Source organism: Rhinichthys klamathensis, unplaced genomic scaffold (genome assembly GCF_029890125.1).
Source record: "Rhinichthys klamathensis goyatoka isolate OS25496 unplaced genomic scaffold, OSU_Roscu_1.1 h1tg000056l_1, whole genome shotgun sequence".
Taxonomy (NCBI): Eukaryota; Metazoa; Chordata; class Actinopteri; order Cypriniformes; family Leuciscidae; genus Rhinichthys; species Rhinichthys klamathensis.
The window spans coordinates 3,900,116-3,923,443 of NW_026606601.1; the positions used below are offsets into that span (position 1 = coordinate 3,900,116).

At 37.6% G+C, this 23,328-nt stretch overlaps 1 protein-coding gene across 6 annotated transcripts in view; it reads left to right on the plus strand.

Annotated features, from left to right (window-relative positions):
* Window positions 1–3,504: 3,504 nt before the first annotated feature.
* Window positions 3,505–23,328, plus strand: part of map4k3a (mitogen-activated protein kinase kinase kinase kinase 3a) — a 75,909-nt gene continuing 56,085 nt past the window's right edge. For 5 of the 6 annotated variants that reach the window (XM_056248709.1, XM_056248711.1, XM_056248710.1 and 2 more), the window contains exons 1-2: window positions 3,505–3,782; window positions 22,357–22,414. In XM_056248709.1, the coding sequence (XP_056104684.1) occupies window positions 3,684–3,782; window positions 22,357–22,414 (157 nt within the window). In that variant the 5' untranslated portion in view covers window positions 3,505–3,683. The remainder of the gene's footprint in view (window positions 3,783–22,356; window positions 22,415–23,328) is intronic. The other variant, XM_056248712.1, reaches the window with a different exon arrangement.

Sequence of the window (23,328 nt, forward strand, 5' to 3'; positions counted from 1 at the left end):
TATGATGATGATGATGATGATGATGATGGTGATGGTGACTACAGTTTGATCAGGCAAACATCAATGCAGCAGAAGACCATTATGCAAAGGGGAAAAACAAATTAAGAACTTGATTAGACTGTAAAATATTCTGAATAAATGTTTTCCAGTATGTTCTAGTAACAAACAAAGGTAGCTATTTTAGGGTCAATGTCTGATATGATAAAAATTATCGATTTTTTAATGCAATACTTGCATCTATGTTTAATAACATTATAGCCAACCATATTTTACAAGTAGTTTGATTTACTTTTTTTAACATTCAATGAAAAAAAATACTTCCCTTGTCCCTCGAATACATGCGTTTACACAATATTTGGGAATTAAGAGGTTTTTATTTAGTTTACTCAATTAGACCTGAACAAATCATGACTTTCATAACAAGGTCAAAATACTCTTAAAAATAAAGGTTAGAATGGGTGTTGGGAGTGGCGGAGGGGGGTAACAGTGATGTCATAGAAGGACCATTTTTGAGTTCCCCAAATAATCTTTCTGTGAACAGTTTTAAAAAAACTTTTTTTTTTTTAGTGTGAAGAATTTTTTTAACAATCTAAAGAACATTGTTCCACATTCCTTTTTGTGGAATGGAAAGGTTCCATGAATGTTAAAGTTTCTTCATCGAACCATTAATGACAGTTAAGAACCTTTATTTTATTGATATTTTTATTACTTTACTTTATATTATTTTTATTTAAATATTTTTTTATTGATATTGTCCTCGTCAATCAAAAACAACCAGTGTGTTGCACACAAGCCATAAACAAAACAAAATCAAACCAAATGATAATAATAATATTAGTAATAGTCATAAACAAAACAAAATCAAACCAAACGATCATAATAATATTAGTAATAAAAATAATGATAATAATAAAATACATGCAGTAGGCCTATGTACATTACAACACAATGGAGGAAAACAATAAGGAACAAACAAATATCCAATATACATCCACAACCAAAGGGTAGCCTAAACAATTGTCCCATTATGGATACATTCTGGAATCTTCACTAATCCCAGAGACTTCAATGATTCACATTTTACACATTTTATTTACATGAGTTTGCTCACAAGATTTTTTTTAAAAGATATAAGATCCTTTATCATAGCTAGCCAATCCCTATAATGGAGGGCTATCTCCAACCCATTTGTTCATAATGGCCTTCTTGGCCAACATCAGCAAAGGATGGACAATGTCTTTGTGTTCCTCAAAGGGAGGAGGGAAAATGCCAAGTAAACACATGTCTGACAGGGCCTTGCAGATTGAAAGCCAAAAAGTTCTTATTACATTCCCATAGACAATGGGAATATTTGCACTTCATAGAATTAGGTGATACCTGTTTGTTAAATTTGCATGGTGACATATAAGCCTTATGTATTAAACTGCATTTCTCTGAATTTGTTGCAGACAGAAATAGTTCCTGGGAGTTTAATGATGTTTTCCCATGAGCAAACCCATATATTACCCAAACATGTTTTTCCTCCAAGATTTTTGAAGATCAATAAACTTATTCTGCCCATACTCATAAAACCACCATTTCCACCATTTCTAGTGCTAACATAGTGTCTAACTTGTAAAAATGTATAGAAATCTTTTTTGTGCAATATGGAAATGGAATGTGAGCTTCTCAAAGGTTATGGGTTTACCTTTGTAGAAGAGATCATATAATTTATTCCGGCTTGTTGCCAATATGATCCCATTTTGGGACACAAACCCTTTACCAACGAGGAGAGAATAAGGGTTGTTTATAATGAAATACTCTTTTAATAGTGGACCAAGCTTGCAAAGTTGAAAATATATGAAAAAAAATTATAAGAATTCTTCGATTCAAAAGGAGTTGGGAAGAGTGTATATGACATTGATATGCATATTATGTGCATTAAAATGAGTCAGATATATGAACCAGGTCATTATAGGCTAAATAATATCTATCTCAAACCAATAATATTTTTATTAAATATTAAGAAATTGATAACCGATTGATTAGAAAAATAATTAAATTAGCCCTCACTATGGCATTACTTAAACAGACACACAAAAGATAGTGAGTAATTGAAAATTAATACAATTATGCTCATTGCATTAAAAACCACAACAACAAATGGTTGGAAAACAACAGCCAGGAAAGAATAGGTGTCTAATACATGTCATGTATGTGCGTTGGTTGTTTGATAACTGCCGTCATGCTGAGACCTTGATCTGTGCCAGTGCATGCTTTAATAATCAGTCAATAAATTGCATCCTGGATGTGTGCCTGGCATTTGAGAAATAAATTAGACTGAATAGTCCTGGCTCATAAAACCTTCATAACAACCACATGGTGTAAGTACAAATGTGTTCAGAAGCTCGCTCTTGGCACACACTCCTCTGTGATTCGGAAATAAATAGCGCTGAATCACAATCCTGTCTGAGCTGAAAGAGAAGAAGATGGAGGAAGAAGTATGAGACTGTTTTGTAAGTCAACCACATGGAGAATCCTGACAACTGTTAATCTGTCAACTGTCAGTGATTTGTCACATATTTGGAGAGATATATGTGAGAAAACAGAGCTCAAACTGCCTTGTTTAACTCTCGAAAATCCATGTAGAAACCTCAACCCATCACTGTTATCATCACATACAGATCAGAAAGTAACATCCATTACGAAATACTAGAATGTAAAACAACTACAACCAATGATCTAACAGTGAAGGGACATTTCTGTACAAAATCGTTCTGGAAACAGCTTTGCAAGGAGGGAAATTTTATAAAGTCATCAAAATCAGTTGCCTCCTGTTTTAATTTTTGTCACTATAGTGCCCTGTTTACATAAACCAATTCTATTCTATTGTACATTGAATACTTGGTTTCGATTGTCGGTGTCCTATAGTAGACTTTTGTAGTAGAAGTTTTGACTTCTCTGCATGTGAATTCATCTGAACTTCTAGCAAAAAAGTCTGTGACAGTCATACTTCTGCTTTCTTATGCAATAATATGATACATGAAGTCATCACATCGTTAAGTTAAAGTATTATTAGGTCTATAAATTATTATGAATATGTTATGTTAGGTTTTATTATTGACATGTTTTATTTTATTAATGTAGCCTAATAGGATAATTCCGTTTTTTTAAAATATATATTTCTTTACTTTCTACTGGATCAAAAGAGCACATCTTTTTAATTAAAAGTTATTTGTGTAGCCTACTGTAGGCCTTATATTAAAGATAATATCAAAACAAGACAAACTAATTATCAAACCAGTGTCACTCACCATAAACTTCAAAAGAAGAAAATGAAATAAATAAAACGCCATTCAAATAGTGTTTCGAACACGATTTGTGTAAAATATTCCTCAGAAGCAGGTTATCTGCTGGTGCCTATGCGCTTCTGGTCATCTGACCCAGCCCATCCTCCTCCTCCTCTTCCTCCTCCTCCTCCTCCTCCTCCTGTCTTCATCCTCCCATTCCAGACATTCTCCACTCTACGAGAGCAGCGCATGCGCAGTGGAGCTCACGGGAAGCCATGTTAAAGTTAGTGAAGTACTGCGACTGAGATTCCCTTCTGACGCCGTATGTTTATTTTTTTTCTTCCGTTTTTCTCCTTTCGTCCGTGTCAGGGCTCCCAGCAAATCTAACATTGATAGTCAGAGGCCGGAGTCCCCATGATGAACTCTAGTTTCGATCTGTCCAGGCGAAATCCGCAAGAGGATTTCGAGCTTATCCAGAGGATAGGCAGCGGGACCTACGGGGATGTTTACAAGGTAAAAATGTGTTTTCTACAAACAAGGCCCGTCTTTTGGACTGTGCAGTCCACATTTAAAGGGCCCGATCTTTAGAATAAAACCAATGTGAGGCATATGGTAGTTTAAATTTTGTAACTGCAATCATAAAGATTGTACTTCTCTGAAGTGGACTGGGACACTGATCTTAAAGGTGCACTCCGTATTTTTCATGAGAATTAAAAAAATTACATTCAATGAAATGAATAGCACTATGGAGAAATATGTTTAAAATGTTGTAGGCTACACTAATATGATATGAAGACTACAGACCTATAATTTTTCTAGTATAACAGCTGTTTAATTCTACTTGGAGGGGGTCCCTAATGGGCACTGCCATGTTGACATCACATGACCGGACCTGTCATGCTGTTTTTTGACTACTACTACAAATTAATAACAATAATGTACTTTATAGTGATTAAGCAATTGCTGAGTGGGAAATGGAATCTATAAACAAGCAGTACAAAGTAATACCAACGCACCCTGGTATATCATTAGGCTATATGTGTTGAATCCAAGAATGCACATTTTATGGATGTGTAGTATGACACGGAGAGAAAACAAACTGCTATGAAGCGGCAGCAGTTAGTAAACAAACTTCATGCATCCAGACCGAAAGGTGTCAGAACAAAGTACTAAATCACTGGTACTATTGAGACAAATAAGAGCTGAACAGAGTAAAAACTTATGCGGTGTGTCCCAATTGACCTACTTATGCTAAGCCCTAAAAGTATGTACTCTTTTTTTTTTATGAAGGAAAAGTACATACTCCTTATTTCATTTCCTACCGTATTGGAGAGAAAAGAGGTAGCATGTTGATCTAGTGCCAGACAGTCGTGGGTCTTTCATGCAGAGAACTCTCCTTATATTTTTGCATAATGGCGCATTTAAAAGTTAATGGCCTAACGGATCTTTATAAAAGTTAATATTGTTGTTGCAATATAACATGGATAACATTAAATACACTTTTACTTTTTTATCAGGTTAAATGTTGATTATTAGTCACTCAAACCTCTTCAACTAAACCTCTCTACTTAACCGTCGGTCTCACACATCTGCCATGTTTGTAGTTCTTTAAAACTTTTTCTTCATTTTTGTAATTCTGATCAAAATCCTGCTCCAATGCACAGTGGGTTGTGGGCAATATTAGCCATCTTATTCTAATCTCACATACTATTTATGATGGATAGTAGTATGCACATTGGGACGCAGGTTTAGGCTGCATCGGAAATATGCATACTTCCCTACTATATTTAGTATAGTACCTGGATGACCTACTCCTGTAATATGTAGTACATACTCAGACATGCAATTTCGAAAACAGCTTTACTGAGTGCACCTTTAATCCGAACCATTTTAACTTTTTCCCTACTTAAAGGGACAGTTCATTAAAAAATGTAGGTTTTGTCATAATTTGCTGACTGTTATTTTGTTCTAAAACTGTATAGCCTAGCTTTCTTCCTTTCTTAAAACAGAAAAGTAGATGTTTCGCAGAATGACAGTCTCATTCATTATTCATTTCCCTTTAAGAAACACAACAGTAGCATCAAAGCACTGATCTGTGAAACTCTGTAGCACGCTCATCAACTGTTTGCAAATTTGACATAATTTCCCGTCAACTTGTTGGGTTTATTCCCAGTTTCTTGCTCCTCAGTTTGAGTACGACTGAATAACATAATTGTGTGGTTTTGTTGCAGTGTCACTCCCATGAGTTGTTGCAAAATTGTGCAAGAGATGACAAATATTTGAGGAAGGCCTTGTGATATCACCGCTTAAGTCTGTGGTTGTCAACTTGTCACTGAATCTAACTCGGGCGCTATAGAAAGATCGGTTTGGTGATAGCTGGCCAGTTGATCACTGAGGCTGTTGCCTTGAGTGGTTAACTTGAAGTTGTTTACAAGTAGTGTGAAATGTGCTGGATTATCCGAGGCTTTATCCGAGTGAGGCTTAAGCGGTAGGGCAGTTTCACCCTGCAAGACTTTCACCTGTCAGTCAACACTCTTAAAAATAAAGGTTCTTCATTAGCATCAATGATTCCCTGAAGAACCTTTAACACCCGGAACATTTCCACTGCACAAAATGTTCTTTACAGTGGAAAAAGGTTCTTTAGATTTTTTAAAAATGTTCTGCATCACTGTGAAAACCCCCTTTTGGAACCTTTATTTTTAAGTGTTGCAAAAGTGTTGGCCAAGTGTTGCACATCATGGCCAACTTTTTACATAATAATTATTTCACATAATTAATTGTATTTAGTCTGCTTTCATCCTATCTTCAAGTCAAGAAAGCAGCATGTCAGTCTTTATTTGCCAGAAGAATATTTGTTTTATCTGACAGTCAGAGCGTGTTAGGATTATGTAAAAGATAAGTAAAACACTGTTTATGCTGATTAGAAGGATTTTAGATAACAGATAATAACAGATTATGTTGGCTACTGTCTGGTTTAACAGCATTGAGTGCAGTGCATCTACAGACATGCAGTTATTTACAGTCCTTGGGTGTTTTTCCTTGATAATCAACTGTAATCAAGAAGGTAACCCAATATTCTAGATTGGAGGAGACGGTCATTTAGAAACCCATATTGATTGACCGATATTCTGAACATTGGTGGCCTCTTTGGTGTACATGGTAGTTGACTGTAATTCATTTTTTTTATTGAGTCAATCATGCAGTACTTCATGTCTAGAAAGTTGTGAACAGAATTTGTGTGCTTTTTTTGTGCTGTTTGCAACCGATTTTAATGAACTCTTAATTGCTTGGTGCATGAGAATGATGATGGAGAAAAGGATGGTAAATTATATAATGTCCAAATGTTTCAGACTTCTAATGACAAAAGATGGTTAAATTTAAATGAAAATTCACCCTATATTCTACATGCATGTTACTGATCTTATAGGCTTTATGCCGAGCGTCACGTGACCAAACCGGAAAATGGGTCTCATTGCATCCGCTTGTCAGAGAAAGTGTTAACGGCCGTAAGAACTAACTACGATATCTATGGATTTTTAAGGTAATCAGCTAACCTACTAACTTTGTTATTGGTGTTTTATGCTATTTAAATATCTAAACGTTAGTGTGAAGAAGAAAAATTAAAAAACTTTTAAATATCAATCTGCACATGCGAAGGACATTGGTTATGCTCATTTTTGCATGCTCCTTTTAAGTTATCTTGAGTAAAACCGAAAAAAATTTCATGAAGCACATACAAAAGACCTGAATCGGAAGCGATGTGATCTGTTTTCCGGCTTGGTCACGTGACGCTCGGCATAAAGCCTATTGTGAACAATTCATTCTTGGATACGATTCTTTTTTTCACTTCTTAAATTTGATCATAACTCGATTTTCTGGGGAAAATGTCAGACCTCTTTTTGGTGATATATGCCGCACTTCTCCAGTCATTTCATTCGCTTAAACCCCACCCCTTTCTTACAATCGACCTCAAGCTTGCGTTCAGATCTGCTTTCATCCAATTAACAACCAGCTGATAGAACCAAGTCTCCAACCGCCATTGTTTTTCTTTTTCAATAATCCATTTCACTCAAATGTATGTCACAATACGGAAGAATGGAGCTGTCGCTACTTTTGCATCTTTAGCTAGGCTACTTTTTAGTCCTAGTACAGACTATCGCAGCAAGCCTACTTAAAAGGAAAGTTTACCCCCAAATCTTCCTCTTGTCGTTCCAAATGTACGAACAGGTATGAACATCGGTGGAACAAAAAAGACATTTTGATGAATATAAAACGTTTTTTTGTCCATGCAATGAAAATCAACGGTTTCCGAAACAACATTGGACCCCATTGACTTTCACTGTATGAAAAAAAAGAAGACATTTATCTGTTTGAAGAAAAGTCATACAGGTTTGGTGAGTAAAAGATGACAGAATTTAAATATTTTTCATATTTGACTATCTTTAACCCTTAACCCTTTTTTATTCAAAACTGAGCAGGACATTAGCTTCAGCACGGTTTGCTGATTTAAATACCATACTGTTGTCAACAGGTGTTTCTCCTAGTTGTTTGTCTACTGGGTCTGCTTGTTTTTCGTAACAGTTTGAAGTAAAGGTAATGCCAGCATGCACCTGATGGATTTTAAAGGGCCTGAAAGCATACAGAGATGTAAAGTATTGATTGAGCAAAAGTAAGCATTGAACAAAAAGCCTACTGCGTCAAGGGTAGGGAAATTACTAATTACCCAGTTTGATCAGTATATATTGGCTTTGTGTCAAGCCTTGGTGGGGCTATTTTGATAGTTCTGTGGCTTCCCTGCATTCGAGTGGTTTTGTATTGATTCCATTTTTATGTCTATGGCCCGAGGAAGCGGCAGCAAACGGCGGAAAGAAAGCAAAGGGATCCATATATGTGATGACGAAAGTGAGAGTGAGAAACTCATCGGTAAAAGAATAAGTGCGAGTCTAAACTGTGCCGTGAGGTGTAATGCTTTGAGGCAGAATTCATCGCTTCTCTTTCAGGAGGTTGCTGTGGAAAGACGATTGTGACTTTGTATGTGTTGATTCTTTTTCCTGGCCTCCTGTAGAGACGCAAATTCCTTTCTCTCACTGGAAGTTTGGCTTCTCACTGCATGAGTTTGCTCGGAAAGGCCAGGTCAGTCTAAACAGTAGTTCTGCAGAGCTGAATGCAGGTTGAAATCAGTCCAGAGTCCAGACACTAAAATGCATCAGAAAGAACAAAAAGGAGATGTTAGTTCTTGTCAGCGGAACAAAATCTGTTTATTTCTGGACCGAGAGGTTTGATTTCACTTACGTTTTGAAGAACAAACAACTCTTGCACGCACATCATTTGGCGAATCCAGTCATATTAGTTTATAGTTTTCCTTCTCAGAGTTTGTGGAGTGTGAAGTGAAGTTTCTTGGCTTCATGCAAGGAACATGGCCTTGCCTTGGTTTGACCTGACTGGATTAAAGTCACGATTTCACCTTTATTCGGATAATCTCTTTCATCCTTCACACCCAGGAAGTCTTGTGTTCCCCTTAAAGACGAAATCCACTCATCCTGTCATTCCCGATTGCAATAGTCACCTTCAATCACACAGATTACACAGGAAGATGGTTCTCCAAGTGTCCTGCATCGTGCATTTGTGAAAACATTCTGACAGGATGAAATTCAAGATGATAGAGTTTCCGTGATATGTGTGCCCTATGTGTGCAGAATCGCTGGGCAGCTGATGTGAGGGCATTTCTGAATTGACTTTGTCGGGAAAAAATGATCATTAATTATTCACCTGTTTCACCAACTGGGCACTGCTCCATCCTGTAATACTATCGTGCTTCTGAGATTTGTATCGGCTAGTTTAAGGACATACTCGCAACCTCTGACTTTCAATAGTCCTGACTATTTAAATATACTCTGATAAATAAGATATAGCCTATCTGGAATTAACTGGAACAATCAGCTCTAATATTGATTATCGCGTGGAAAAGAATTGAACCATGTAGGCTAACAGAATACTTAAGTTGAACAATTATTTTATTTAACTGGCTGATACTGCCGATTCACTCTCTCTCGCACTGAGATGAGTCTTTCATACATTTGTCGCAGTTTTACTCATAATCTAATGATATTGTGATATATTGATGTCTGTTAAATTGTGGCTTTTGTTATGTTATTGCTATAATTCTATAGATGTTCATTCATTGTAAGTGCATTGCTGTTATATTTTGTTTTTATAAACTTCTGAATGAAAATGGATAGGATTTACTGGAGCTTAACTCTAAATATTTTTATTCAAAAGTTTGGGGTATAGGTAAGATATTTTTTATGCTTTTGAAAGAAGTCTCTTATGCTCATCCAGACTGCATTTATTTGATCAAAAATACATTTAAAAACAGTAATTTTGTGAAATATTGTTACAAGTTAAAATAGCTGTTTTCTATTTTAAAATGTCATTTATTTATTCAAAGCTAAATTTTCTGCAGCCATTACTTCAGTCTTCAGTGTCACATGATTCTTCAGAAATCATTCTAATATGAATTTATGAATTATCATATGAATTATCATATGCAGTAAAAGACAGAACAATATAATGCAAGCGCTGTCAAAGGATTTGCCACAAACTCAACTCAGTCATGCTGATATCTCGAGACAGCTTTTCACCTCGACGAGAAATATTGTCACGCTTTAATATCACGTGGCACAAGATCTCATCACACCCCTAATGATAATAAATAATCATATACGTCTAATTATTGTATAATATTAATATAATATTTAAAATCTTTATTATTATTATAATTATGTAGCGATATCTATTGGCATTATATCAAATATTTTAGATTTGAATCAAAACAGCAACCGGTATGATTTTGGAAGTGCTTTGCATTGGTCAGTTCCTCTTGTTCAATAGTTTTTTTCGTCGTATGAGGGATTTTCGTACCTTTTCTCCCTTGTTTTTGTGACTCATTAGTCGGAGCAAGTCACAGTCCTCAAACCTTCTCCCTGAGGAAACCTTGAAACACCTCGCAGGAGTCGCACAAAAGCTGAGGTCAACGTACTCCAGCCATCACACATTCTTTCTTTCATCACTTTTTGCAGGAAGCAACTGTCAACACCTTTGCTTACTCTCATGTGTTTTATGCCTTCGCGCCTTTTAGAAGTTCACAACAGACTGGATTACACAGCCTCTTTTAACAGAACGTCCTTGCCATCTAGCCTACTTTTGAGCGGCCCCGAGATCTCTGCACAATCTGAAAGCTAAAGCAGTTTCAATCGCGCCGCAACCTTTCAATGAGTAAGCAGAAATACAGATCCGCATGACAGAGTGATCCACTGTCCTACAAATGCGGCCGAGGAGAGAAATCGTATTCTCCCTTTGTGAGTGTGTGAGCGACTGACATTCTACCCTTGTTTGGACAACAACATGATTTACTTAATTATGTTTGGCGTTTGGTAGCAGAATTAGAGTTAGACTTATTAGACAGTTAATGGACCGTGTTGTTGTAGCGATTCATATGTGTTGTTGGTGGGAGACTCAGAGGAGACGGTCGTCTCAGTTGTACTGTAGTTTCATAATCACGTTTTAGCAAGCCCAGGCACGCTCCTGTCGGCGCGCACTAGAATTCTTGATGCATTATGTACTCTGCGTTTAACTGCAATACAGCATGAATAATGAATCCGATGAAATGTTTGATAACACCAGCGCAGGGAAGACATTAGAGAGGAAAACGAGTTGTTTATCGGAGGTCAGTGCCGCATTGGCACAGTAAATTGTTAATACAAGGCATCAAATTTGCCAGGCATTGCAGAAAATGATTGGCCTAGATTCGGCTGGTCGGGGGCCAAGCTTGCAGTGATTTATCCACCTCTCTGTAATTACCTGACATGACATCAGCTCGCAGCCCCACTGTGTGTTGCACCTGTGCAGGTGGAGCGCTTGGCTGTTGCTCCGTGCCTTAGCGGACATAGGAGAGTGTGTGCGCGTGTGTTTGAAGTCAAAGGGTTACACACTAGGAGACACTAGATTTAAATTTGTGCAATGGTTGTGTGTTTTTGTTAGTGTAAGTTAAAGGGATAGTTCACCCAAAAATAAAAATTCTGTCTCACCCTCATGTCATTCCATAACTTTCGTTCATCTTTGGAACACAAATGAAGATATGTTTAATGAAATCTGAGAGATTTCTGTCCCTCCATTGAAAGTCTTTTCACTCAGTGAAAACATTCATAAAGAGATCATAAAATAAGTCCATATGAATCAAGCGAAGTCTTCTGAAGAGACACCATCGCTTTATATAATGAATCGATATCATTTAGGCTTTTATTCACATGTAAACATTGATCAGCGAACGAACATAGCACTTATGGTAAACAGAAGCTCAAGCATGCTTGCTTGAGCAACATGTATCGGTGAATCCGATATAACAAAACCGATACCCGATTATGGAAAAATGCTTAAATATCGGGAAAAATATCTGTTAAACCGTTTATCAATCAAACTTATTATCATACAAAAAAAAAAAAAAAAAAAAAAAATGGTTGGATATAATAACATAGAAAAGGTTAATAAGCATTTTTTCCTTTAAAATCATGTCAGCATACATATTATTTACTTTTGAAACTGAGCATTTTAATGTTTACAAATTTGCCCCATTCACTTTCTTTGTAAGTGCCTCATGTTAATCTAGAGTTTTACTTTATTTTAAGAAAAGCAGGACTGAGTCAAAATCATTTTTATTGTTATCAATATTAAAGGTGCAAAACGCAAGTCTCTGAGTTTTTGCAGAACTACGCCCCTCTGGCGACAAGCGAAACTGCAGCCAGAGTTGTGCACGCTCATGGACCACACGCATCTTTTATTGGATATGTTTTATGTTTCATGTTGTACTATTCTTCCGAACACAATTCCTAGTTTATGAAACTGTCAATGGTTGTAAAACCAATTCTGATTGTACATGTATCTAGCTTACGCTAAAGCATTACACATTTTACGCATCGTCATTTGTTGTCATACATAGATTGGCCGTATCAAACATTAGAGACTGGGCTATATCTTACCGTTTTATCAAGAAAAAAGCCAACTGAGGATCCCGTTTGAGACCAAGAGCAGACCGGAGATCTCTCCATTTGTTGAATGCCTTCCCGAGGTTGACTCTCGTCTTACTCCGATGCCTGTCTGAGTCCAATTTGGACCTTTTGGTGGCACTAGACAAAATTTTTCTTTTCTTTACTTTACGTGGAGTTTGCGTTGGGGTTTGGAATGGACTACAAGACGGTCTCTTTGAATCCATCTTCTACCTTTGACGCACGAGTTGTCTTCGCTGATGCGGAGAATGGCGGCGCCGGCGAATACACAAACCTGCGAGACATAGCCTGGTGAGCATGAACGCGCATGACGTCACGCCCAGTCTCAAATTCGAGCCCAAATCCCTCTTATATATTTTACTGTACAGGATTATAGAGGCAATCTCAGTGCGCAGAGAAGGGCTCATTCAGCCCATCAGGCAGTTCTTTAAGCATGTATAGGATAGAAAAACAGGTATTTTTAACATGAAAAGTTGCGCAATGCACCTTTAAGTGCTGTCGATTGAGCCTAACTTGTACTGAACCCAGAGTATTCCTTTATCCCGCAGCGTTGTACCCCAACCCATTATCACAATCCTAAACTTTTCTGAAAGCTTAAAGAGGTGTAAAAAGTCAAAGTGGTCAGGATGAGTCACAATTTTTTTTTCATCCCACAATGTCATCAGATCCGGTTATGTTGTTGTTGTTGGTTGGTTCCCACGATCCTTGACTTTCACCTTTCTTGGGCCGGTGGTGGGCTCATTATAAAGGATCATTAACACATCATTTTAAACCACACCAGACAATATGATTTGCCTGATTGCAAGGCGAGGTATTGACCGCTGGGCCTGGATGCTTGATGAAGCTATTGATCAGCACTAATCTGCATCCCTCCACCACGTAGACACAAGCAGATTATCCTGGAAAGGAATTATACTTTGCATTTCACACAGATTTTTTTTTTGCTTATTAATTACGATTTGGTCTAATAAAAAAAAAAAATCATCGTCCAGCTTTCATGAGTCATGATATGTAATTTAAACCAAAAAGGAAATATTATGCATGGGAAAAGTGCAACTGTGAACATTTTTCATTTTGACTTCAACCGAAAGCTGAAAGTTGTTTGTTTCTGGATTACGAATTCTTTAATTATACATTTTGCTGTGTGGTTTTGCAATGATGATTCAAAGCAGGGATGTGTTGATATTGCCCAACATTTCATGCTTTTCGTACATCAGTGTGACATACCATCCGCTCTGTGTTTACAGTCGAGGTTCGATTTCAGCACTTCATATCTTTGAGCTGAAAGGATTCAGCATGTGGGCTTCTTTCAAAGCAGTTCGCAACAGGAATTTGAATATACGGCGGAGAATCCTCAGCCTTCTGGAGGGGAGCTTTCAGTTGTGTTTTAACATTTTTTGACATGCACCTCAGAGTGAATTCTCACATGATCCCGGCAAAGCTGTATCGCTCTTGACATCTTCGCATTAGTTACCCGGGATGTCTCTATGTTTTGCAGCATCCTTTTCAGATCATATCACTCTGCTGCTGATGTTTTTCTGACTTGTTTTCGATAAGCGAAATCTCTTTGAAAGATACTGATTATTAAGCATGCATTAGAATTCTTCACTCGTTCCATTTGTTGACTGCAACTGTCTAGTTAAGGCCTAAATAAATGTTTAATTAAAAGTAAAGGAAGAATGGTATATGAAAAATGATGTTGATCAATAAGGATGTGCAAAACAACTTGTTTTCAAAGTCATCTAGTCATGAGTTTCCAGAATGATTAGTTGACTAATCCGTCTTAAGGAGGTCCTGCATAATTCAGGGTTTGGGTTCGCCTGAGCTGAAGGTGTTTCTAAATTTACATTAGAACATTAAGTCGTGCTCTTTGGTTCCCTGTTTCGCCCGAATGGAGGCGTCTCGAGATGTTTTTTTTTTTTTTAAAGTTGGACTATTTTTTACCTCGAAAGAAACAATGCGAGATGTTCAAAAAAGTGTTGTGTTTGTATTTCAATATAAACATGCATTAAATGGGCATCTTTGAACCATGGCAACTGTCTCTGTTTTTCAGCATTTTCACCAAGAATGCTGTGTTTTCCATGCAATGCCAAATATGAAATTCAACTTTTATAAACGCTGCATCTCACCATTTTTCTATGGCCGTTTGATTACAGCAAAACTCATAACCATGATTATTTTGGTCAATATTGAAAACACTATAATTTAAAACAATTAGTTGGGTGATATGATTAAAATCTTATTTCACAATATGAGTATATGTTTAGATTAAACTTGTTAATTATAAAAGTATTTTTTGCAATTTCACAATTATTTATACCAATTCGATTCTTCAGCAAAAACTAATACTAGGTTAACTAAAAAGTCCTCAAACAGTTAACAATAAGAACAAAAAACTATTACAAACAAATGCAATAGAACAACAAATCAGTATGGGGAACAGTGTCTCTTTCACGGCTTAATGCGCTTTTAATAACTTTTAATATCAAGCACGTCCCGCAGGTTAGTAACGGGACAGTAATTTAGTAATTTTGCGACAGTCGCTGATATGAGAGGCTTTTCATCGGAGAAACATTTTAGTTATTTAGTTTTTATTTAGTTTTTCTTCGATATATATCGCAATATGACTTGAATAGCTCTGTTTGAAAAGAATGAATCATTCTAGAATAATTGGGTGATTTTGTAGGGGAGTGAATCCACATAGAAAAAATCTAGGGATGCACGATGATATCAGGACAACATCGGTATCGGCTGATAAAAGCTTAAAATGACCATCATCGGCATATATGAATATTACTCCTACTGATGAGTAGCAATATTACTGCTACTCTACATACTGTACAACGCGACGTACATTCACATCAGATCACATGTAAACTAGGGCTGGGGTAAACGATTATTAATTAAACGATTAGTCTGTCGATTATTTTATCGATTAGTCGACTAATCTAACGACTAATTGAAAGATTCTTTTTTGTAACATGGAAATTGCAGGAGTGCACATTCAATGCACAACAATTTTGATCTGGTTCTTACAGAGTAGGCCTATCTACACTGTAAAATGCAGTAGCGTACCGTGGGGTTTCAGTCAGGGCCTTCAGTAACGACCCCCCCTATTTTTTCTATTCAATTAACATGCTATGGTCATTAAATGGCTTTCCTGAGCTAAATGTAACGTTATGGGACATAATTGTTCTCCTGCTGTTATATTGACCTCTTTCCATGGTTTAAAACACTAATTGGTCGATATTATGTATACTTTCTAGCTGTAACGTTACCTTACCCTTGCCTTTTGCAATGTGAAAATGAGATAAATAATGGACACAAATGAAAAACATGAATTCGTTTATTTGAGGTCATTCATTTATTTATTGTTGCCAAATGGACAGATATTTTTATAGTTTCCTCCTAGCTAGCTTGTCAAGCTATTTTCATAAATAATCTGTAAGATCGTTTGTACCTTTATCTGTGACTGGAGGCCACTGTCTAACATCATCAACAAGTCATTCTGCCTGGCTGTGTCATCGAGGGTGCGTTATCACGGAGGTTTGTTTAACCGGTAACAGCTCGTAATGGCGTCGCCGCCACAAGATGGCAGTCTACACAGAACGCTCGTCGGATTCGTGTATAGATGCCAGTGCAGAGAGTCGTGTTTGTCCAGACAGTTGTATTCCTTAAATACGTTTTGATGCGCTTGAGAGCGGAGAAAGATCGCTCAACTGATGCGGTGGACACTGGAATGGTCGCGATCAAGCATGTGAGGGCATAAAGCTGACATTTACTGACATTGCTCACAACCCGCCGAATTTTCAAACGGCTGATGACATCATCAGCGGGGGCTAGCGCCGATACACATCGCTGCCCCCTGGGGCGTTCTGTCACTGCGCATCAAATTTTGATTGGCTAATGATACACGTCAGTCAAAGTTTAGATCAAATGGGAAATGGCATCTTAAACGGAAGGCTAGCTATACTACTAGTGCTGGTCCACGGAGCTGTGATGCGTTTAGATGACCATATTAGTGATGGGAAGTTCGGTTCTTTTCCGCGAACCGGTTCTTTCGGACAGTTCGTTTCAATGAACCGGTTCAAAAAACCGGTTCACCAGTTCTTTTACGTCCTCGCGTAATGACGTCAATTATATCATCCCGGCGGATAAAAATACTTTAAATTAAAGGCATTTGTAATCATAACTTCACTTAAATAATAGTACTCATCGTCATAATCCTCTTGGATAAGTTTCTTACATTTACATTTTGCAAACGAACCCTGCAGCCTACAGGCGATGTGCAAACGCGGATGTTTAACATGTCTTAAATATATAAAGTGCATAAGTGGTCTTCATCATTTTATTTGTAATAAACTTACATTTCGCCGAATTCTGCCCCTCATTTAAGTCCTCGGTTCACCCGTGCTGCGTGCTCATCAGCACATCATCAGTTGGCCAAAAGAAAGTTCTGTTTAGAGACGGTGCTATCACGCATGCTCAGTATCTCCAGCTCATCGGTTCTCCGTATCGAACGTGTCCGAAAGAAACAGTTCTCGGTTCTGTACTGGTGATTCAAGAACTACAAGTTCGAGTCAAGTTCTTGACTCGAGAACCGTAGCATAGGCCTGTGTGCTGAGCTGAGAACTGCTGAAACCTGAATATACAGTCGACAAAACTAAAAAAATCGATGCATGTCTTTCTTCTCCAATATGTTTAATACGTTATGTTTTAACACATTATAAACATTTACTAAGCAGTACTGTGCAGTGTGCAACATTAAAACTTTGGCAAGAGTTTACATCAAATATTTATATCAACTTACTTAGAAATTAAATGAGCTGTTCCTGAAAATATTATTTTAATAAATGTTTAGTTTGACAGTTTTACAATCCATTCATTGTGTTTCCAAACTTTAAAATAATACAGTGATAATACAGTAATTATGTGATAAACATGTTTCCAACATGTTTTTTTTTTTATTACACTTACTGATGTTCAACTAAATAAATACTTAAGAAACGTACATTTCGTCCCTCAGAAAAAAATTGCACGCATGCTCATCGATCAGTTGTTCTCATTATGTCGAACGTGTCCGAAAGAAACAGTTCTCGGTTCTGTACTGGTGATCCGATAACCGCTGTACATGTGCGTTCGGTAGTACGCGCATGCGCAGTATCAGCTGCTCGTGCTCATCACTTCTCTCAAAAACAACTGTTGGATTTACTGGAGTGAAATATACTCCGGGATATTGGTTTATTTCGAGTCAGAGGGACTGTCAGGCATGTCTGAAAGTGAGTAACTTTAGTAACTTGTGTATCAGCACTGACGCAAGACGCGAACTGTTTCGAACGATTCAGTCCGATTTAGTGTACTGGTTCGACCGGTTCACTAAAAAGAACCGGTTCAAAAGAACGACTCGTTCACGAACCGGCCATCACTAGACCATATGGAAAGTCCAGCTCAGCCTCAACAAAATAACCATATTCTTTCAGGAAATATAATCGTAAAAATGAAAATAAAAAAAATAAAAAAATATATATATTAATTATATATTATATTATATTATATTTTGACAGGGCCAGCAGAGAAGGCCCTGATGGCCCTGACAGCCCACCTCTGGTAAAATGTTTGGTAGGCTACTCAAATGAGCCCTATCACACTTGGATGTGGTGCTCATTTTAATGTTTTCAGTGCTCATAAAAAACATCCGGACTGATTTTTCGGTTTTGTTGACGGGGGTGGGGTTTACATGCACATAAGGCACACACGCACATTTGCACACACACGCGCAAGGTCTCTCGCTCTCTCCCTCGCTGCGCGCGCTACACGGTTTGGAGCTCGCGAGCTCTAGATTCCGGGAGGAGCCGCTATCACTATGCGGGAGACTTGGGATGTCAACTCCATTTGACAAAGAGCGCAAATAACGACACCTTTACGTTTGGGACTAAATTTGAAGTATTCCCATACCTTCGATGATTTAGTGCGAGCTGGGGTTTTTTAGGACTTTTTCTTTTGTTGGGACTTTTGCATGGCTTTGTTGTGAATTCTGTGAAGAGGTTGCTGTTTCGTCCTCGATTCTGCAATGTTTCGGTCTCCCACGTGTGTGTGGCGAGCTGTACCGCCGGGAACGGTGCAAAAAAATAAATACATAAATAAATAAAGAAGCGTCGACAAAAAAATATGACGTCGACGAATTTTTGACGTCGAAGCGTCGACGTCATCGACGCGCCGCTACAGGCCTAATGTAAACGCAGAGGTAGAGTTACACTCACAGGACACTGCAATTCACAAAAGTTCATTATTTCATGTTCGTCAAAGTCTTGCTAGGTAAACATGTCATTCACGTGCTGATGCGCTGTTCTAACATCCGCTTTTCTGAGCGCGTACACCCGACGCTCACAGGAACTAAAAGCCTGTCACAGCGCCTGCATACTGGACTAATCTTTCGAGTCTTATTGCGCTGATACTGTCAAATACACACAAGGTTTACATAAACAAAGTTGGTTATGTCTAAAGTGAAAGCAAACAGAAAATCTGCTTGTCAAATGTGTGTATATTAGACGCGTCGCGTGCAGCTCTTAAAGAGACAGTAATAATATGCTGCCCTTAAAGAGATACTGCACCCAGAAATAAAAAATCTGTCATTATTTACTCACTCTAATGTTGTTCCAAACCTGTATTCATTTCCTTCTTGTGCTTAAATATACTATGGAAGTCACTGGAGTACAGCAACTGTTTGGTTAGCCACATTCTTCCAAATAACTTTTATTTTCAACTAGTGCTGGGTTTCGATTCAAATTTCAAGAATCGATTCGATTCCGATTCTCAAGATCTTGAATCGATTATCATTATTCGATTCGATTCGATTCGATCCGATCCGATCTTCGAGATTAAGATAAGTGTTTTTGAAAAAAGCATATTTTTTTTCCAGCTGTTGAATTACAGGACTGTAGTTATGCAACATATTGATACAATTATTATAGACATTTAACTGCAAATTAATGGAGTATTGATGGTTGTAAAGAACAATCCCCCTTCCAGAGTGTTGATACAACTGCTTTCACAAACTTGCACTGGTGTAGACGACAGAGGACGCAGAGGTATATCAGCAGCAGTAACCGCAGAGGATTGCAAGTAACCGCAGCAACCGCGATATTCACGTTTTTTATAAGGCTATACCCTTCTTGTTTTGAACTTCATGCATGTGTATTGAATGTTAAACAAGTTCATATTGATAACAAACAAGACTGTTTATCGTGGTGATGTGTAGCCTACAGAGGCTTCGCACAGACAGTGAATGAGAGAGATCGGCAGAGCGCGTGCGATTACCTGCGTCTGTCTTTGAAGTCATATGTATTTGTGAAAAAGGTTGCCGTGTCAAAGGAAAGCGAAATATTTGTCGTATCATCCTTTTAACGTTCACGTCACGGGTATTTACCATAAATGCGCGTCAGCAGCAGCGCTGGTCAGCATCCCACTGCGCGAGGAAGCCGCGGGGAAATAAAATCAGCGAGTCACGCATTGAATCAATGCCATATTGGTCTCTAATAAGTGAAGCATCAGCTTCAGCGTTACCCATGCGACGCATTGCTGCTCAGCTGAGCCTTGAAAAGTGGAACTCAAAGTTAAAAAATAATTAACACCTTGTTTCATTACATCTCTTTTAATGAATCAGCTTTTTTGAACGTGTTCGTTGAATGAACGGTTTAATGACTCACTCAAAGCCCGTTGTCGTAACAATGTGCGCGCTGAGTGAAAGCCTTTCAATGCGCATACAGGGATCTCCCAGTCGCGGCAAGTTAAAGTTCACGGGGAAAATGTAAACCTATTAAAATCGATCCTCTGAGTTACGGATCGATCTTTAGAAATTAATATGAAAATCGATTCAGAATTGGTGAATCGATTTTTTCAACACAGCACTATTTTCAACAGAAGAAAGAAACTTGAGAGAGTAAATGATGACAATTTAAATTTTTGGGAGAACTATCTCTTTAATGTTAATAAAACAACAAAACACAGAGGAAATCACTCACTGCTCTTGACTGAGAACTTTAATAGAAGCTTTAATAAGCTTTTTTTTGCACTTAAAAAAATACAAATATATCGGTAACGGTATCGGGCAAAATTAGTTTGAAAATATCGTCATATCGGCCAAAATCCAATATCGTGCATCCCTAAAAAAATCACATATTCACAAGAATTCGCACCGGCACCTGCCATTTTTACACAGCTGTGTAAACACACAGTTTATAGCCTACATATTTACTCTACAATCTAACTCCACGAACAGGGAGAACAGTGATAGATGGACCGACGCCGAAGTCCAGGCACATCTCAACCTTTACGTTGAGGGAATCCAACGCGACTTAGAAGAGACCACCAAGCCAAACATGATTATTTCTGCTCAGCTAGAGATATTGGGCATCAACAACACGACAAATGTTATAATAGTTTTTTGTATAGTTTACTTTTTCTTTACAATAACGTATTAGAAACCGATCGTAAACTAATGAAGAGAGTTCTCAGCATTGTCAAAATATACTGAGGTCCCATAGCTACTCGGTGAAAGCCCTTTGGATGTTAAGTTTAGGGTAGAACGAAACCACACCGCTGGCGCTGTGACGGAAAGGAAAGTGCTTAAAGAAGACAATAAAAAACAAATAAAAAACATTTATTTGAAAATAAAATGACTAATAAGAACATATTCCGTGGTGTGAAAGGCCTCAAACACGTCCATCTGAATAAATAAGTTGGCATGAAATTGAATTTCACCCTATCTATTTTCTAAATGCATGTTATTGATGTTCAAGTGAACGATTCATCCATGCATTTGTTTCATTTTGTACGACGTACTTCACAATACGGAAGAAAAGATCTGTCGCTACTTTCTGTTCAAAGATGTTTTCCAAAGGGTTTTACAGTGAAAACTGCCCAAAAATGCTAAATCACAGAATGCTTAGAATACCAATTAGTAATAAAAATTTTTTGGGGGATATTTATATATGGTCAGCGGTTGAAAACTTCTACTCCCTGCAGTCCAAACAAACTGTCAGTGAAAATGTAGACTCTTTAATTTGACATTTTGTCATTCCTGATGCTTTTTTCACACAGATTTTTCTATCATGGTGCACTTCCTTACTGTATTGTTACTATGGGACATCGTCAGCCGTGTTCTGCCCGGTAATACTCGGCTCAGCCCCCCACCCTCTGTTTTCACTGCTGCCAACGCCTAGCTGTCAGATCTCACGCTGTTGCTAAGAGAGGGAAAAAGAAATACTTTGACCACTTCGATGATGACATCTTAATTGAATCCGGGCTAATTTTGTCTAATGTTTTTCCTGCTGCCACATCGTGATTAAATAATGTCATGATGGACTGAACAACAATTTTTCTTTGTAGCCAAAATGAGTCTCTCCATCGGTGTGGATATTGAGGATGTCATATTTCCCCTCTCTTGATCAGTAAAGCAGTCGTTGTTTGTATTTAGTTTTTAAAGGTGATGAAACTCTCTCTCGAATCATGAAATACATGAGCCTCTGCCCATGTGACTTTACAGATTTGCGGCAGGCGGATAAATTAACATTCTGCTCTACGAGCGCTGATCAGCGGTCGGTTCAAAACAGCAAGAAAATGCATAAGTATGCACAGTCCATATTGACACAATGCTAATGCGGTATGTATCCATTTGATTGCATGTTGTTTGCCCTATTTAAACCTGCAATTTAGTTACAGGTATTATTGACAGTTAAACTATTGGATATCAATGTTAATGTAAGGCTTTAAGCTAATTCTTACCCAATACCTGATTTGCAGAACCACATGCTAATCATAATTTCATGATGCTTTTAGCCACCAATAAGAGTATTCTACTCATTTTTCAAATGTTTAAAAAAGATTTCCCCCCAAAAATGCTAAAAGAAGTCTGCAAAATCAGGGCCTGCTGATTGCTCTGATCACATCTGAAGTCTTTCAGGCTTAATAATAGTTATTAACATCGAGACGTCTGTTGAATAAGTGCTGTTGTTGTTCTCTTTCAGGCTCGTAATGTCACTACAGGAGAGCTGGCTGCTATCAAGGTCATTAAACTGGAGCCAGGTAAGAAAATCTCTTCCCTTTCAGACGAAACCGATTTTGTTCTCATCTGGTGTCTGTTCTGTGATCTATTATCACATTCTCTCTCCATACACTCCTAGGCAGACTATTGTAATTCATTCAGGGCAGTTATTTCAAATATGGGGTCTTTAGGGGGTCTTCAAGCTGATTCCAATGGTGTACTTGAGAAGATTTAAATGTAGCTGTTTAAAACAGAAATTGATTTGTATTACATTTTACATTTTTACATTTATTAAAGTACCTAATACCTAAGTACCTTTATTAAAGTTACCACCCCCGCCAAAAAAGAAAAGAAATCTAAAATATTAATTAAAAAATCTGGGGTCTTTCCCATGGTGTACTTGACATTTCTAGTTGTCTAGGCTGTAGGGATACGCAAGACAAAAGAGGTTGGGAAACATGATTCTAGGAGCTGGTATGGTGAAGTAGCTAATGTTTAGGATTGGTGTGCAGAAATTTGTTGGCTTGAACCCTATGTGGAGTGAACCATGAGCTTTCACCAAGTGTCCTTGAGCAGGGCACTTAACCGCTTAGAAGGTTATTCTAAGGGGACATTACCTGTAGTAAATGTACTATACGTCACTTTGGATAAAAGCATTTGCTAAATGACCTCTTACTTCCTTGCTAAATGAGGGGAAAAAACAAGAACTTTGCACTCAGCCAATAAAGTCCTTTGGAACATTAATTCTATGCTTCTTTCTTGTTCATCTTGGTGTTAGGTAATTGTTTACTTTTTTCATGCAAATCAAATATTTGAACAAGTTAAAAAAATAATTTAATACAAAAGTGCTGTTGACCCATCATGTTTCAAAGTTAGGATACCATCCCCTGTGTCCAGATGCACAATGGAGGTTTCACGCTCTGATCAAGGTAAACCCAGATTATTTATGTCAGTG